General features: G+C 42.3%; 1 protein-coding gene and 1 long non-coding RNA gene across 16 annotated transcripts in view; one reads left to right on the top strand and one right to left on the bottom strand.

Moving 5' to 3' along the window:
* The window catches only part of LOC133488382 (uncharacterized), a 37,083-nt gene extending 26,779 nt beyond the window's left edge, over positions 1 to 10,304 (top strand). For all 4 annotated transcript variants that reach the window (XR_009791641.1, XR_009791644.1, XR_009791642.1 and 1 more), the window contains 2 exons: positions 7,615 to 7,731; positions 10,168 to 10,304. This is a non-coding gene — a long non-coding RNA (uncharacterized LOC133488382). The remainder of the gene's footprint in view (positions 1 to 7,614; positions 7,732 to 10,167) is intronic.
* The window catches only part of klc1a (kinesin light chain 1a), a 34,541-nt gene that overhangs the window by 15,659 nt on the left and 1,592 nt on the right, over positions 1 to 17,290 (bottom strand). For 11 of the 12 annotated variants that reach the window (XR_009791640.1, XM_061796175.1, XM_061796177.1 and 8 more), the window contains exons 1-8: positions 13,133 to 13,830; positions 12,624 to 12,702; positions 10,187 to 10,415; positions 7,675 to 7,762; positions 4,037 to 4,138; positions 1,314 to 1,487; positions 1,140 to 1,239; positions 987 to 1,039 (exon numbers count right to left, since the gene is read on the bottom strand). Coding sequence is in view for 11 of the 12 variants with exons in the window: in XM_061796175.1 (XP_061652159.1) it covers positions 987 to 1,039; positions 1,140 to 1,239; positions 1,314 to 1,487; positions 4,037 to 4,138; positions 7,675 to 7,762; positions 10,187 to 10,415; positions 12,624 to 12,702; positions 13,133 to 13,648 (1,341 nt within the window). In the remaining variant the exon portion in view is untranslated. Of the gene's footprint in view, positions 1 to 986; positions 1,040 to 1,139; positions 1,240 to 1,313; positions 1,488 to 4,036; positions 4,139 to 7,674; positions 7,763 to 10,186; positions 10,416 to 12,623; positions 12,703 to 13,132; positions 13,831 to 17,290 lie in introns of those variants that run through there. The other variant, XM_061796178.1, reaches the window with a different exon arrangement.

The following is a 17,290-nucleotide window of genomic DNA, read 5'->3' as shown; positions in this document are numbered from 1 at the left end:
TCAAGTTCCTATCTTATCACAAATCAATACTATTGGTGAGTCTCCATGTGGGGATGTTATATTTTGTAATTATTGACCAAAGTGGTGGTTTTGGCGCTAGCGCGCGACGGCAGAGATATGCGAGCGTGGCTCCGACCAGGCACTGCTGCCAGGTGATGAAATTACAAGAGGAGGCCTACCTTCTTTTTGTGGAATTCATGTACTGTTTTACAAAATATTCTGGGTTTTTACATGTGATGATAGCATTTATTCAAAGCAATAGAAACATTGAATAAGGAACTCTTACTGCAGCTTTTCTGTATACGATTTAGCTGCTACACTCGACGCACATAGTAACACAAGTTACCACGGCGACCGCTTTCAACATCAGTGGGGCTTAACTCAGCGGAGTTGGTGTCACGTCAAGGAAACGCAGCACTGAGGTGGGCAAAGGAGAGGAAGACATGGACACAATGTCGTGACTGTCCGAGACGTAAGCGTTGATCTTCTTGCAGAAATCCAATAGCGACTTTTAATGTGGGGTTATTTTTTTTTAGACTCAGCGTTCAATAAGTACTTCCACCCCGGGCGTCATGGTAACAAAAGCCGTGTTTGGCACTGGCCCGGCAGACGAGGAGGGGGCGGGTACTCCTTGATACGAGAGTTCGACTGCCTGGTGACGAAGGACTGCCTTCACCAGTAAAAATACAATAAATACATTTTGACTTGTTTTGCTTTTTGTTTGTGCTCAGCTAGTAGTAGCCTGCTGGAAACGAAAGCCGCAATTGGCATTGGGAGTGAGTGTTGGCTTATTTACTTGAGACAGGACTACCTCCCCTCAAAGCTCACACCATTTCAGCAAGAATAAAAAAATATCAACTAATCTGGTTTATAAGAATGAAAATATCATTTGGAAAATCAATCAAATGTGCTCCAATTGCTGGCTCCGACTCAAGAGCACTCGCAAAACAAGCAGCTCTCGGCTACAAAGATGACAAATTCCTCACCTTACTTTGTTCCTCCCTCTCCTCGGCGTGCATCCAAATGGGTTTGTTCTCGCCTGCGGTGTAAACAACAACGTCATTTGTGTCCACAAGTGTGTGCGTGTTTGTGGGTTGCCGTGCGTGTGGTCAATCGAGACAGGCGCACGGCCTAGCTACCGTCAACAGAGCCAAACTCCCTCTCGTGGGCTCGTGTGAGGATTTCTTTGTAGAGCGTCTCCGCCTGCTTGAACTTGCCTTGCTTGAGGTAACAGGAGGCCTGGCGGACGACGTGTTACAGTACCATCAAAAGGTGGATTTAGCAAACAAGCCCAAAGACGCACTCCTCCTCACCAGGTTGTTTTTGGTTTTGGCCACGTTAGGGTCGTCTGGCCCCAGTTTGGTCTGGTAGATCTCCAGCGCTCGCATGTAGTAGTACTCCACCTCCTCGTACTTGCCCTGGTTCTGACACAGCAGGGCCAGGTTGTTGAGCTGCTTGGCCACGTCCGGGTGGTCCTTGCCCAGCACCTGGAGCGCAACGACAGCAGGGGGCGCTCAAGACGAGGGTCCGAGCAAACGTTTGGACAGCGTGCGCCATTTGGTTAACCGTTCGCCACGTGTGCTACATTCACCACATGTTCCGCCTTTGTTTCCTGGTTTGAAACAAACGTACGCTTGCTGACTTGTTTTGAGAAGGTCATTTTTCCAGTGCAAACAAACAGAGGGGTTAAACACATTGTCTCGTTTTTAGACACACAGCCTTGTGTTTTGTTTGCTGTTACAGTGTTCCCCACATGGTCTGTTATTTGCTGAAAAGACCATTTGTTGATTTTGTGCCACTGGGTGCCAAAAACTATGTTGAAGCAAGTTGAGGCACTTCATGTAGTGCTTTGCTGCCATCTTGTAGCATGTATAGGCAATTTTAAATCTTTTTGAGGTGGCGTAAATTAAATGCTGATTTTCGCTACTTGCGGCAGGCTGGAAATACGAGCCATCGTTCGCACGATTTTTTGCTTTGACTTGCGAGCAAAAACTTATTGCAGTATAAACAGTTTACTGTTAAAATAAACATAAAACAAAGAATTACACTTTGTGTATTGAACCAAACAACGTAAATTTGTAGACAGATAACATAATATAAGAATATATTCTTTATGGTCTGCAAAGAACAACTAATATTACTGCGGCTTACTGAGGAGCTGTGACCTTCTTGATGTATATCCATATGTCTATGAATTATGCTGCCCCAGTAGGAGCAGCACAATGTCCACTAAACAAACAACAAAATGTGGAAAAAAACCTCATTTCTTTACATTCTATTATGTTGTTACAGAATGTTTCATAGAGTGCGATTTTTCTTATTAAAAAATAAACTTTTGGGGGGACGCTAGAACAGATTAATGGCATTTCCATTCATTTCAATGGGGAAAGAAGATTTGCGAGACGAGTGTCTTTAGTTACGAGTTTGGTCATGAAACAAATTCAAGCCATGTCTCAATGCACCGCTGTATACGAGTTTCACTTTTTGAATTGAAAACTATAATACGATTTGCAACGATTTGCCCACTGTTTGCTCTGAAGCAGAGTGCGTAACGTATGCAGACGACACAGTTTTCTTTGTTCATGGTCGCTCCAAAGATACTGTTGCTGCTAAACTCACTAATACAATGTCCTGTGTCACAACTTGGTTGCAGGAGTGCTGTCTACAGCTAAACGTTTCTAAAACTGTAGGCATGTATCTCACTAAAACAAATAGAGTATCACCTGACCCCGACATACTTGTTAATGGAGAAAAAATGCAAATTGTCAGCCAATACAAATATCTTGGGTTAATAATTGATTCACAGCTTTCCTTTAAAGCCCAAATTGACAAATTGTGTAAAAATATCAAATTAAACCTCGCAAATTTTCGTGCAATTCGGAATGAAATGTCAACTGAAGCTGCAAAGATTTACCTGCATTCGATGATTCTTAGTCACTTTAACTATTGCATAACCAGTTGGTCCCAGGCTGGTCAGAATGCAAAAAAACCATTGGAAGTTTTGTACAAACAAGTAATTAAAGTGATGGATAAAAAACCAAGGCACTATCATCACTGTGCAATTTTAAAAAAATACAGTCTTTTAAACTGGGACCGTCTTCACATATTTGCAGATTTAAATTTGATTTATAAAGTACTGCATGATTTGGCCCCAGCTCCTCTGGCTGAGTTCATCAGCCAAAGAAACAGCTCTGAGCGTGTCACTCGAGGCTCTGTCAGAGGTGACTGTCTCATTCCTGTGCGCAGGAGCACTTTCAGTAAGTCAGCCTGGTCAGTGAGGAGCGCTGGTGAGTGGAACTCAGTACCTAAGGAGGTTAAACTGCTTACAACATACAAGGCCTTCACAAAAAAACTGAAAATGTGGCTAGTTAACACCTATAGCTGCCAACACTAAAAGACAAGTATGTTATGTTGTCTTTTTGTTATGATCAAAAAAATTATGGTTTTATTCTCTCTTAATAGTATAGTTTGATTATGTATCCTGTATTATATTGTCTTGTAGATGTATTTTACTGCTTTTTTACATCATGGCCAGGGGACTACAGATGAAAACTAGCCTTCTGGCTAATTCTGGCTTTTTTAACCATGTGTACTTCATGTGTTTTATGAAATTGCATTGTCCCCTTTCAAAAATAAACTGAACTGAACTGAACTGAATACCACATTCTAATTTATTGACACGATCCCCGACTACAGAAGCTGGCTCTCGGGACGTGGAATGTCACTTCTCTGGCAGGGAAGGAGCCCAAGCTGGTGTGTGAGGTCGAGAAGTTCCGACGAGATATAGTCGGGCTCGGGCTCTGGTACCAGTCCTCTCGAGAGGGGTTGGACTCTCTTCCACTCTGGAGTTGCCCAGGGTGAGAGGCGCCGAGCAGGTGTGGGTATACTTCGTGCCCCCCCGGCTCGGCGCCTGTACGTTGGGGATTACCCCGGTGGGCGAGAGGGTAGCCACTTTTTTGTTACTTCACTGGCATTTTATTTATTTTCTTTTTTTTTTCTTTTTAAGGAAAAAAAACTAGAAATGAAAACTTCCCACCTTCTCTCTTATCTCCAGCGCTCTCTTGCACAGCGGTTCCGCCTCTTTGTACTTGCCCCTCTTGCCGTACAGCACCGCCAGGTTGTTGAGCGTGGCGGCCACCTGTCGGGAACGAGACAAACCTTTGTCAGCTTTCAAAACGAAGGCGGCGGCGGCAGGCCTCAAATCGGCCCCGCTGCGTCAAACGTCGAGCTCTGTGGTCTGGGGAGAAAGTCGGATTACGCTCAGAGATGAAGTCATTGATTAAGGACGGAAGTCATTGATTAAGGACGGCTTGTCATTTGATCCCCTCTGGTGGTGAAATTTCAGAGTTGGAAGAGGAAGAGGAGGAAGGGTCGGCTTGTTGCGATGCTCAGATAATAGAATGTGCGGGTGCTTTTTTCTTTTTTAAAGGGGACATATTATGGAAAATGTGACTTTTTAATTGCTTTTGTTGGATCTGTAGATTTGTGTTAGCTTCTGATAAATGGCACCTACTTGAAGTTGTCGACGCAGTACGGGTGGAGGAATTTGTTTGTCGATGTCTCCGCTGCGTGCGCCACATGTACGCACAGTAATTGAGACGTGTATGAAATGTTGCATGCATAAAGTGTGGAGAAGACAGTGTAGTGTATGAAGTGCCCCCAGGGTGAAAATGCTTAAAGTGCTACCTCAACAAGTGAAAATGTTTTAATCGTCTATGAGAGCCCCCCCCTCCCACAAGCAGAAGCCGTGCCCTCGCTCTGCCCTCGTTCGTCACGGTAACAGAAGTGTACCCACCAGTGAGCCCTCTCACACCAGGCTAGTTTCACACAAAACAAGAAGACAGTGTGTGCATATGTGCTATAACTTTTGATCCTTGGGTCATTTTGATGAACGCATGTGACAGACACGCTAGTAAGACTTCTGGGAACAGCTTTAAATGGTGAAAGAAAGTGCATAATATGTCTCCTTTAGGGATTTGACCAATCGAAGAGGAGAAATTGAATCTCAGGTCTGTTTGTGGAAGAGAGAGTGAGGAGGAAGATGATGATTTTCTGTGGGGATCACTTTGTGGAATCAAGGTGAAAGGTGATGGGGGGCTGACCTCACAAAATGGCGATTGCTGAAGGTCCACACCTGAAGGGGTTAACACAGTTAGTTTGCTTTTCATATACACGTGTGCGACTATCATCATCATCATCATCATCATCATCATCCTCTAGTGTCAGGGTGCTCAAGTACACACGCACGAAAAGCTGTAATAAGCTTCTAAGAATGATGAATCCCGTGTTGCCTGCGAGGGAGGCGGCTAAAATCAATATTATCGATCGGAAAGACAGAAAGCGCGTCCTGGTTCCCTTACTGGCTGAATGCGAACAGAGATAAAAATAAAGAGGTCAGGGCGATGACAGGCTGGGCAAACAAGGCCAATGACTCAGCCCGCCTGGGTCGAAATCGGCAAATATTAAGATGCGCTTCTACTAAGTCATGAAGGTAGCACGTTAGCATCGCTGAAAACACACGGAACCCATTAGCGGGACTGGAGATCAAACGGCAGGAAAATGTAGTGACCAAAATGACCACGGGGATTGGAATTGTCACAATACTGCTAGAATGAATGCTACAGTATGTGAACAATATATTTGAAAACATAATCAGCGACCCAATATGCTTTGGCTCACGGACAAAGATTTCAGATGCAAGCATTGTTTGGTGGTGGGGATTCAACAGTCTTGACAACAAGCAGCAGCTTGGCAGATAGTGAACAAATCTTCAAAACGGAGGCTTCATTCTTTTTATTGCCCCTCCCACTTGAAGTATATTGCCAAACTAAACCAAAGAGAATTACACATTGTGGCTTTAAACTGTTCAGTCTCATAGAATGGCAATGACCTATGGGGTCCTACAAGGGTCAGTTCTTGGACCCCTCTTGTTCAGCCTGTATATGCTGCCCTTGGGTCCAATTCTTCAGAACCTCAATGTTGACTATCATGGCTATGCAGATGACACACAGTTACCGTATATCTAGCAGTGTCTCCACATCACTATAGTTCAATTGGGGTGTTTTGTCACCGTCTAAAACAGATAACTGGGTGAGCTAAAACCTTCTTCAATTAAACCACAACCAAACTGAGATCATTGTTTTTGGCAGTAAAGAAAAGAGGATTGCTGTTCGTAAATACCTGGCATCATAAAAAAACAAAGACCAAGTCCGAAGCCTTGGAGTGCTGATCGATTCCGACCTCATTTTCAAGTCATATCAAATCGATGACTAAAACTGCCTTCTACCATTTGAGGAACATACTGTATCCAGAGTGAAGGCGTGCATGTCCCAAGCAGACCAGGAGAAGCTCATCCATACTTTTATCTCAAGTAGACTTGACTATTGTAATGGTCTTCTGACTAGGCTCTCCCAAAAGAGCATTAAACAGCTTCAGCTCATTCAGAATGCTGCAGTTCGGGTTCTCACCAGAACAAAGAGGTCGGAACATATTACTCCAATTCAAAAGTCTCTACATTGGCTCCCAGTCAGCTTGAGGATAGATTTTAAAGTTCTGCCACTGGCCTATAAATCCCCAAATGGTTTAGGTCCTGAATACATAAAAGAAATGCTAATGGAATATAAACCCAGTAGGGCTCCGAGATCAGCAGACTCAGATCAGATAGTGTCGCACCGAGTCCAACGCAAACATGGTGAAGCAATTTATAGCTGTTATGCTGCACACAAATGGAAGAAGTTGTCAACAAAAGTGACATCAGCCCCAAGTGTGAATGTTTTTAAGTCCAGGTTAAAAACTCTTCTTTTTTCTCATGCTTTCTAGAGCATTTCCACTTTCAAACGATCTTCCTTGCACTGTACGCCATTTTAATTGTATTTTTCTCTTTCTTTTAAATGTTTATCATATGTTTTTCTAAATGCTACCTTGTGTATGAAATGCGCTACATAAATACATTTGCTTTGCTTAAGACAATCACATAGCCCTAGCTAGCTTAATGCTAACTCATGATGGAAAACTCCATAGATGGGCTAATGAATAACAACTAAGTGCTGGTGTTATAACCAGTGAATATTGGAAAATAAATGGTGGAGCAACACATGTAGGCATATAATGTAAAAATACTCACAGGCATGTAGTCTTTATCCTCTGCATAAAACGACTAATATTAGTACATCTTATAGGGAATAAGGAGTCTCCATGTATATCTTTATGATAATGCCCTCCAGCAGAAGCAGCAGCACAATGTCCATTGAATTGAAGCAAACAAAATAAAAGCGGCAAAAACAGTTGAACTCTTTTAATTATGATATTATTGTATTTTTTTTTACAAAGTACAATATAACAGAGTGCTATTTTTTTGAGGGGGGGGGGTGGAAGGGATTCATGGCATTTCTATTCATTTGCATGGGGAAAGATGATTTGTGTTTTGTGTTACACTATATCATGATCACAGAACAAATTTATCTCAAGTCACGATTGTAATACTCCTCCCAGATCCACAAAACATCCTGTATGAACATATTTTGTTCATACAGGATATATTTTGTGGATCTGCTCCCAGATCCACAAAACATCCTGTATGAACATATTTTGATATTCTACGCATTCTGTCGACAGGCTTAAATGGTATAGCAGACCAGACCAATGATAACAAGATTGCGGGTAACATGAACTCACAGCAGGGTGGTCCCGGCCCAGCGTCTTCTCCCTGATGGCCAGAGCGTCATTCAGCAGGTTGGCCGCCTCCTTGTACTTGTTCTGATCCCTGCAAGTGAACACACACCAGACCACAGCCGTAAAACTTCCACGAACACGATGCTGCTTCACCACCGTTTCCCACACTTCACCAAAAGACGGCAAGCTTTCAACACATGAGATTTGTGGAGGAGGGAGAAAAACGAGAGGAACCCGTTAAAATAGTTTTCCAGCAGGTCTGGGTCATTCTTTTGTTCCGTTCAGACAGTCGGGACATTGACGCCGTACTGTAAATCGTCGGGCGTATTTGCCGGGTTCCACGAGGACCTTGACGGTCGTCTAGCAACCAGTCTGGCAGCACAAAATAAAATTTTTAGACACTATTGTGGCACTTAAAACACGACTGGGTAAAGTATGCTCATTCATCCTTTCCTTAAAATTGGCTCATCAAAATGTATTACTCATTAAAAAAATACTAATAGATTAATATTAGTCCACTAAAAGATTTTGTACATACATTTAACGTTTTACTTATTTTACTAAATTAAATGGTTAATTAATTGTAATTAATGTTTGTAATATAAATAATACAATCAAATAAATAAGATTTAATTATGATTATATATAGGAATGGGCAAGTACCGATACCAGGTATCGAAATAAGGCCGATACCGGCCTTATTTCATGGTATCGGGTACCGTAATTTCTTGTGTATAATGCGCATTTTTATCCCCCTAAAATTGTCAAAAGTCAATAGTGGGCATTATACATAAGTATAGGGGAAAATGAAAAATGTTTTCACATTTTATAAATGTATGCCGCCATGTAGAGGTTATGAAAAAGCTGTAAACTTTCATTCTAATATGCCACTGCCACCTAGAGGTTATGAGAAAGCTGTACACTTTCATTCTAATATGCCTGCGCAACCTAGTGGTTATGGGAAAGGTGTAGCCTACACTTTCATTCCAATATGACATGGGTATGTATGACTGCATATATGTACAGTTGTGCTCATAAGTTTACATACCCAGGCAGAATTTGTGAAATTTATTTTTTTTTAATAAATACAACAGATGACTGAACGACCATCATTAATTTATTTATGGTTATGTTTTGTTTAATGATAATGCTTTTCTCAAATGCTTGACAGTTTAATTTGAATCAAATTAAAATAAAATGAAATGCGTTTCGCCAGGTCCTGTGTTTTCTTTAAAGAATTGTACTCATCTTCCAAATTCTGCCTGGGTTATCAAACATATGAGCACAACTGTGTGTTTTCTCATTCACTAAATAAAAGTAGGGCTGTGTATTTCAAAATAAATAAATTGAAAAAAAGTATGTGTTCAAATAAAGTGCTTAGCTTCAGAATAATTATTTGAAAAACATAAAAAAATACATATAATACTTCATGTTTTGATCATATGGGTAGAAGCAAAATCATGCATTGTAAAAATGCATGATACATAGGTTGAAGGGTTTTCCAGAATTTTGAGGTCAACTTTGGGGGTGCGCATTATACACGAGAAATGACGGTACTCGTGAAGGTTGCTGACACCAGCCACAAATACTCAAGGCAAAAAATAATAATCTGACGTGGAGTAAGACCTCCTCGCCAGTAGTTGGCGCTACACTGCAAGTCTGATACATGGGCAAATCATCAAAGAAAAGTTTTTGTTCACCATTATCTGTCGTGTTCGTTGACATTGTATGTATCAAAAGTACTCGTGGTATTGGTACTCTGTATCGGTATCGGTGAATACTCAAAACTGGTATCGGTCTGAAAAAAGTGGCATCGAACAGCCCTAATGATATCATTAAATTAACTATTTTACATACACATTTAAAAAATGTGATTTGCACACCGCTGAAACATTTCTCATTATTGGTTAATTAATAATTATTATAATAAAATTGTATTTGAATAAAATACAAAATAATTTACACATTTTACTCATGTAATTATAAATATTAAATTATGCTAGAACTATCATTTTATGAATATCTTCTATCTCATTAAATAACTGGTTAATTAATTGCAAATGTTTATATTATAGATAAATGAAAATGAATTATTCTGTTATTAAAACTTTTTTTTTTTTACCTGTCTGTTTAAAAAATCTAATGTGGCGCTTAAGCACAAAATGTGTCCATCCCGGCATCATTCATTAACCTCTTTAAACAATTGGTTCATTGTAAAATTACCAATTTTAAACTTATATTCAACATTTTTAATGAATTACAATTACATTAATGATAAATAATACAATGACAACATGAGGTATCATTGTATTATTGAAATATTTCATACATTTTACAAACATTTATTTGACTAAATAATCGGTTAATTACAATGAAACATTTATAGTACCAAATGATTACATGACAATAAATGTCTGTTATTAACTTTTTTCCCTGTCCATTTGAAAGATGAAAGTTTGCCCCCCAGCCCACTTGAATTGAAATGTCCCCTTGCAGAATCTCTTTTGAGACCGACCTGTAGACGAGGGCCAAGATGTTGAGCATGGTGGCCACGTCGGGGTGGTCGTGGCCCGACGTCTTCTCCAGGTCCTCCAGGGCCTGCTTGCAGAGCGGCACGGCCACCTCGTAGCGGCCCTGCGAGGCGTACTGGATCACCAAGTTGTGGAGGGTCCGCAGGCGGGCCGGGATCTCGTAGCCGCCCTGCCGAGCGGCCGCCGCCGCCGCACCGCCGTGGGCCGGCCGGACTGGACGGACGCCGGAGAATGAGCGCAAAATTTAGCACGAGAATCGCGAGCGGAATTGGAGGCAAAGTCAAACACACTGACGGGACACAATGCAAAAGCACACGTATACAAAAGCTGTCAGTTCCGCCCCACCCTTTGGTCTTCCACTTGTGGACACACCCAAAAACAATAAAAAATACAATGTACAAAAATAACGAAGAAAAAAGGCATTCAAATAGAAATAAAGCCAACCCTTTCCTGAACCTCTTATCCTCACCAGATATGTTCGAAATAGGCTTGACACGATCAGGATTTGGGGGGCCGATCACCGATTAGCGAGTTTAAAAAAACGATAACCGATCACAAGATGGAGGAATGTGTCTATTTAAATGACCTGTTCATTTACTGTATATACTTGTGTACTTAATTGCTCCAAAAATATTATATTTACAATAAATGTATCTTTGTTCCTCTATTTATGCCAGTGAGGCATAGTGACAGACAGAACAAATGAATGGTCTTCTATTAGATGGCAGGAAGTCAATACAGTCAATCAGAATCAGAATCAGATTTTTCAATTGTAAAATATGTTCCTTGGCTCCATAAGGGTTGGAAATCACTGCTCTGATCACATCGTGTATTCTAATCAGTCAGGTCAAGCCGACATTACAATGTGACAGAAATAATGGCTGCTAACTTACTGTAATTCAATTACTTTAGACTTCACCCACCCCGAAACTTTAGAGCACGATTCGACAGAACGGCGGCATGTTTACATCCAACCGTTTGTGCTACCGCGAGCTTGCTAGGCTACATAACGTTTTTGTTGCCTGCTTGCGAGCCGTATCGTATTCAAAGTACGTGAACATCCCTCAAGCGAGCCTTAAACCAACGTCCTCTCCTGTCCTGAGCACCGCTGACCACCAACACGCGTTTCCCCCCCCCCCCCCATTTTGTTCTTACAAACACACGCGGCAATCCATTATTGTCGTTGTCGCCACGGTAACGAGTGTATCCGGTCACATTTGAGTTGACAAGATCGCCGAATTATGACATTAAAGCCGATCGACCGATCAGCATCAAAATGCTAAATATCGGCCGATACCGATAAGCCAAATCAAATCGGTGTAAAGTCTCGTTCTAAATATTTTAATAATGTATAATAACTATTTAGAATGATTAGATTGAATTCAGCATAATTAAATTGTATAGCTCATCTCATCTCTAATCTAATAACATAAATATATGAACAAAACCATTTCCAAAAAACAAACAAACAAATATAAACTCCGGTTTAGGTTCATCGAAGACGTGCCAACAGGAGTGCGACTCCTGTTTGTTTGTGCCCTGCGATTGGCTGGCGGCCGGTTCAGGGTGTACAGCGTGCCCGCGTGCCCGCGACCCGCATGCGTTAAATAGAAGCATTTATAATAAATACTTCAATGAGTGGGTTTAATAATATATTACTGTAAATATTCATAGATGATAATAATAAACGTTTCATAAAAAACAAAAAAAAATTAAATTATGCAATTATTACAGCAAAGAAAGAATAAATACAATGAAATAAATGTAAAATATCATTGTATCACATAAAAAAACAAGTTATAGTAGACGTTGATTTCAAAATAATTCAAAATGTTTTAATAGAAACTGCAAGTCCAATATTCTCCATCTGATTTTTGCATTTTGCTTTGTGGTAACCCTAATCCACCAAAATGTCGTCCATGTCCTTGTCGCACTTTCAAATCCTATTTGTGCATCTGAAAAGGTTTTATGACTATACTAAAAGGAAAATCCTTTGTGACCCCAAACTAACTCAGGGGAGCGCTGCCATAGCTTTCTCATTATACGGTATTGACCGCCACGGTGACGCTTCAGTCACTGAAATTTATGTTGTGCTCCCTCATATTTGTCTCTGCTCTTCTGCTAGAAACTACCCAGCCAGAATAGAACATTTCCTCCACACGGCCTCGCTGCGGGGGGCACAAAAGAAAAATGTACAAGACATACAACAAAATGAAAGGAGCTGTAACACTGTCCAAATCGCTGTACAAACCATGCTAGCATTTAGCCACCAGCTACCTCGTGCACCTACTTTGTGATGTTACTGGTTGACCAGGAGTGATAGAGGGGAGGGAGGAAAAAACAAAATAATAATAAAACAATCACAGATGGGGCATAGTCGTGTAGGTCCCACAAGTACACAAAATCCTTTAGTGTACTTACTGCCTTGCGCTTGGTCGTCATGATCATCAGGGAAGAGATCATCCAGAGTCTCCTTGCTGGACTCCGAGTCCTTCTCCTCCTGAAGAAGAAAATGCACACTCTCTCTGTCTTTTATGCATTATTTTCTCGCGGATTGCCGCCGCAGCCTCAAGACAGAGATTTTGCTTAAACCTTTTTTTGTAATCGAATGATACGATTCATTGTTTCAGCCCGACAGCCACTACACGTCCAAAACGGCCACCTCGCTAATAGGCATAGACCGATTATATTTGGCATTTTGAGGCTTATCGGCATAATAATTTATTTATTTATTTATTTTTTAATCCAACAAGCCGATAAGAGAATTTAAAACTTTCAATTTTCAGTGAACTTTATAAGAGATGCTGCTGACGCTTGGAACGCTTGGACTACTAATTATCAGCACGGGCCGTGAAAAATCTCTCTCTACTCGCTGCAGAGGAAAATGCGATTCCCAGCACAGCCGAGTAGACTGTCGGAGGAGGACTCACCGAGGGGGAGAGGTCCTCGTCGTACTTCTTGAGCTGGTTCATGAACTCCAGGTGCTTCTTCTCCTCCTCCAGCTGCGCCACGCTCTGCTCGCTCTTCTGCAGCTTCTGCTGGGTGCCGGCCAGCTCGTCCCGCAGCCACTGGTTCTCCTGACACAGGCGGCGCACCTGGGCCCGCAGCTTCTGCTTCTCCGACTCCACCGAGCTCAGGTGGCCGGACAGGGCCATCATGACCTGGGCCTCGCTCAGCCCCAGCTCCAGCATCTCCAGGGACTTTCGGATCATGCGCGACTTCTCCTCCGCCAGCACGCCCTCCTCATCCCGCTTGAGGCAGCGCAGCGTGCCCAGCAGGCCGTCCAGGATGGAGCGGTGCTCCTGCTTCAGGGCGTCCAGGCCCTGGATCACCTGCTTGGTGCGCGAGATGATCTCATCCTGGGACAGCTTCTCGCCGGGCTCCTCCTCCGCCTTCACGCACACCACGCCGGACATGTCCTCACGCATCCTGAAAGCGAGAATCATAGAAGAGGGCGTGATGCGAGCGGCCGTGTCGCCGCGACACCTCAAGTGACATCGGACTGTGATGAAAGGGGCGAGAGTGAGGTGATTTCACATGTTTTATGGATTCAAACGCCGAACCTTCAGATGTTGACTTTCTCAACTTACCCTGTTGGACGAGCTTGAAAGAAACACAAAACTAATGCTCGAGGTGAGTGAACAAGCGTGTGTTCTTTGGCTGCTTTTGACATTCGAGTTGAGCTGCAAAGAGAAAATCTTCTGCAAATAATCCAAACGAGCCTCGTGTACTGTGAAGGTCGCAGCTTACGAAAACCTTTTTCATCTTTTATTCGTGTTGCAAGGAAGAAATGCTTCTTCCGCCGCATGTCGGTGGCTGAGTGCACTGTACAGGACTGGACAATATTCCATTTGTAACGGGATGAATCCAGATGAAACCGGCTATAACAGGATGCCAACTGCACAAAATTAGCTGCAACCGTGCGTAACCATTTCTCACAAGAGATGTAACTACTGTGCATCAACCAGATGTCAATTGTATTTAACTAGATGTGACTGCAAAAAGAAACGTACACCACCAGATTTAACTGGAAACTAGAACGATATACACCCACATGTGCATTTGCTGTACATAACCAGATGTAAACACACAAAACAGGATGTAACGACTCGCCATAGCCAAATGTAAGCAGCTATAACTACATAACTAGTAGTTGTAACTAGTAGCATTCAGTCAGCTAAAACCAGCTGCACAAAATAAGATGTAACCATACATAACCAGCTACGACAAGATCTAACCAGGGGAAACTACTCTGCATTAGCCATATGGAACCAGAGCTGAAAGGTACATACAGGTTTTGGAGAAACATACGCTGCCATCCAAGCGACGTCTTTTTCACGGACGCCCCTGCTAATTTCAGCAAGACAATGCCAAACCGCATTCTGCACGTGTTACAACAGTGTGGCTTGGTAGTATAAAAGAGCGGGTACTCGACCGGCCTGCCTGCAGTCCAGACCTGTCTCCCATCGAAAATGTGTGGCGCATTATGAAGCGTAAAATATGACAACGGCGACCCTGGACTGTTGAACGGCTGAAGCTGTACATCGAGCGAGAATGGGAAAGAATTCCACCTACAAAGCTTCAACAATTAGCATCCTCAGTTCCCAAACGTTTATTTAATGTCGTTAAAAGGAAAGGTGATGTAACACAGCGGTAAACATGAGCCTGTCCCAGCTTTTTGGGAACGTGTTGCAGCCATAAAAGTCTAAGTTAATGATTATTTGCTAAAAACAATCAAGTTGATCAGTTTGAACATGAAATAGCTTGTCTTGTAGTGTATTAATTAAAAATATAGGTTGAACATGATTTGCAAATCATTGCATTCTGTTTTTATTTGTTTAACACAACGTCCCAACTTCATTGGAATTGGGGTTGGAGATGTAACTCGGTAATCAGATGCAACAGTCGATTTATTTGAGACAATTTGATTATTGTTATACTGTAGTATGATATTAATCTTTTTATTTATGTATTGATATACTTGTTTATTTTAGCATTTCTGTCATCTGCTGTAGTTTGTGCTTTTGTTTTCATGTTTGGGGGGCGTCACGCACGGGTGTTGGGTGCCGCAGGGACTCAGAGACTGCGGCTGGGTAGGAGGCTTGAGTTCGTGTCATTTATCATTTGCCTTGTGAAGTACTTTGTCTTGACGAAAGGCGCTATACAAATAAAAGCTTGATCGATCGAACGTCTCAAAACACAAAATCTATGTAGATAAGTCACCGTTATTAAAAAAAAACGCACAAACTATCCGTGGCACCCTGTTCCGCTCCATCTCGACTTATATCAATTTTTTCACACTCTCGAAAAGAGGATTATGAGCGAGCTGCCGCAGAATAAATGTCGGCAGGCTTTGACGCAATAAAACATTGCAAAGCTACCCAGCACACTCATGATTGCGGGCAGAACACTGAACACCTCTATGACAACACTGCTCGCAATGTCACAGCCGGGCCACAACCTGCCTCCAAACACATTTCGCGGTCAACATCAAGCACGCGGAGAAAACATTTCAAGTACGGAGAAGAACGGGCGGGTGAAGGGGGGGGGGCAGCGCCCAGCCTGCGGCACGTCAGCTGACGGCCCAGCAGGAAGCGGACCATGTGTACTGCACGAGATGCATGGCCAAATATAACTGTCAAAAAAATAAATAAAATGGAATCACAAACTACAACGAGTGGCAACTAGATCATCAAATCAACTGGAACATAACCAAATGCAACTGGACATAACCAGATACAAGCAGCTATCCTGAGGCGTAACCAGATGCAACCGGAAAACTATTTTTCACAAGATCAAATTCAACCAGCTATAACCAGATCATGCAATTCTAGGAAATTAGATTTAACGTACATAGCCAAATGATACCAGACGCCAACCATGAGATCCATAACTAGGTGTAACCAGGAGTCAACCAGTTTATAGCCAGCGACAACCAGATGTAACTTCATACAACCAGCCGCAACAAGCTGTCAAATCACGAAGGAAGCAAGTTCAAAATGAGACTTTAGCGCACATAACTAAAAGTAACAATATTACAATCAACCAGAAGATGGAACTGCACAGAAACAGATAGAACTGAATTCAAACAGTTATAACATCCTACCACCAGATGTAACCTGAATTAACTGTACGAAATGAGATAACCTGACGTAACATGATGACAACCCACCGCAAGATGGAACCAAATGTAACTGCCCACAACCAGATTGAACCGGTTACAATTAGCTAAAACCAGACCCAAATGCTCAAAATGAGATGCAATCGTACATACATCACCAAACCAGGGCTCGACGTTAACCTTTTAGGGTACTTGCCCGAAGATTTTTGCTTGCCCTGTTCGGTCAAGTGCACTCAAATGTTTGCTATATCTCAGGTTTTGGTCTTATCACGGTATGATAATTATTGCGCTATTGTAGGAAGGCTGACGGTACAGGTGGGGCGAAGAGGTGAAAGCAGTACTACCCAAAAACCTCGTCTTGATCGCTGAGTCCTTCGCAAAAAGCTTTGGTAGTTTCTGTGCGTTTCCCCGCAGGTTTTTGTGAAAAATACATCTTCACATCTTATATTACCGTGCACTTCTATCCCCGTCCATCCAACGTTTACATTCGTATACTCTACCTCCAAAACGCTATTATTGCTGCAGCAATAATCGTGCCACAATAATAAAACTGTCCGGTGAGAAATTGTCTGTTCAAAAATTTTACAGACTTTGTCATATATTTTCAAAGTTACAACATTAGAAATTGTTGCTCTTCTAACTAACATTAAAAAATGACGGCCTACTAACAGTGATTTTTTTGTTGTTGCTTGAGTCCAAAAAGGCGACAGGGTGGGCGACTGGTTAGAGCGTCCGCCACACAGTTCTGAGGACCGGGGTTCAATCCCCGGCCCCGCCTGCGTGGAGTTTGCATGTTCTCCCCGTGCCTGCGTGGCTTTTCTCCGGACACTCCAGTTTCCTCCCACGTCCCCAAAACATGCACGCTAGGTTTATTGATGACTAAATTGCCCGTAGGTGTGAATGTGAGTGCGAGTGGTTGTTTGTTTGTTTGTTTGTATGTGCCCTGCGATTGGCTGGCGGCCGGTTC

The sequence above is a fragment of the Phyllopteryx taeniolatus genome, chromosome 13 (genome assembly GCF_024500385.1).
Source record: "Phyllopteryx taeniolatus isolate TA_2022b chromosome 13, UOR_Ptae_1.2, whole genome shotgun sequence".
Taxonomy (NCBI): domain Eukaryota; kingdom Metazoa; phylum Chordata; class Actinopteri; order Syngnathiformes; family Syngnathidae; genus Phyllopteryx; species Phyllopteryx taeniolatus.
Note: the sequence above shows the minus strand (reverse complement) of the source record. Positions and strands in the feature narration are given on the sequence as shown.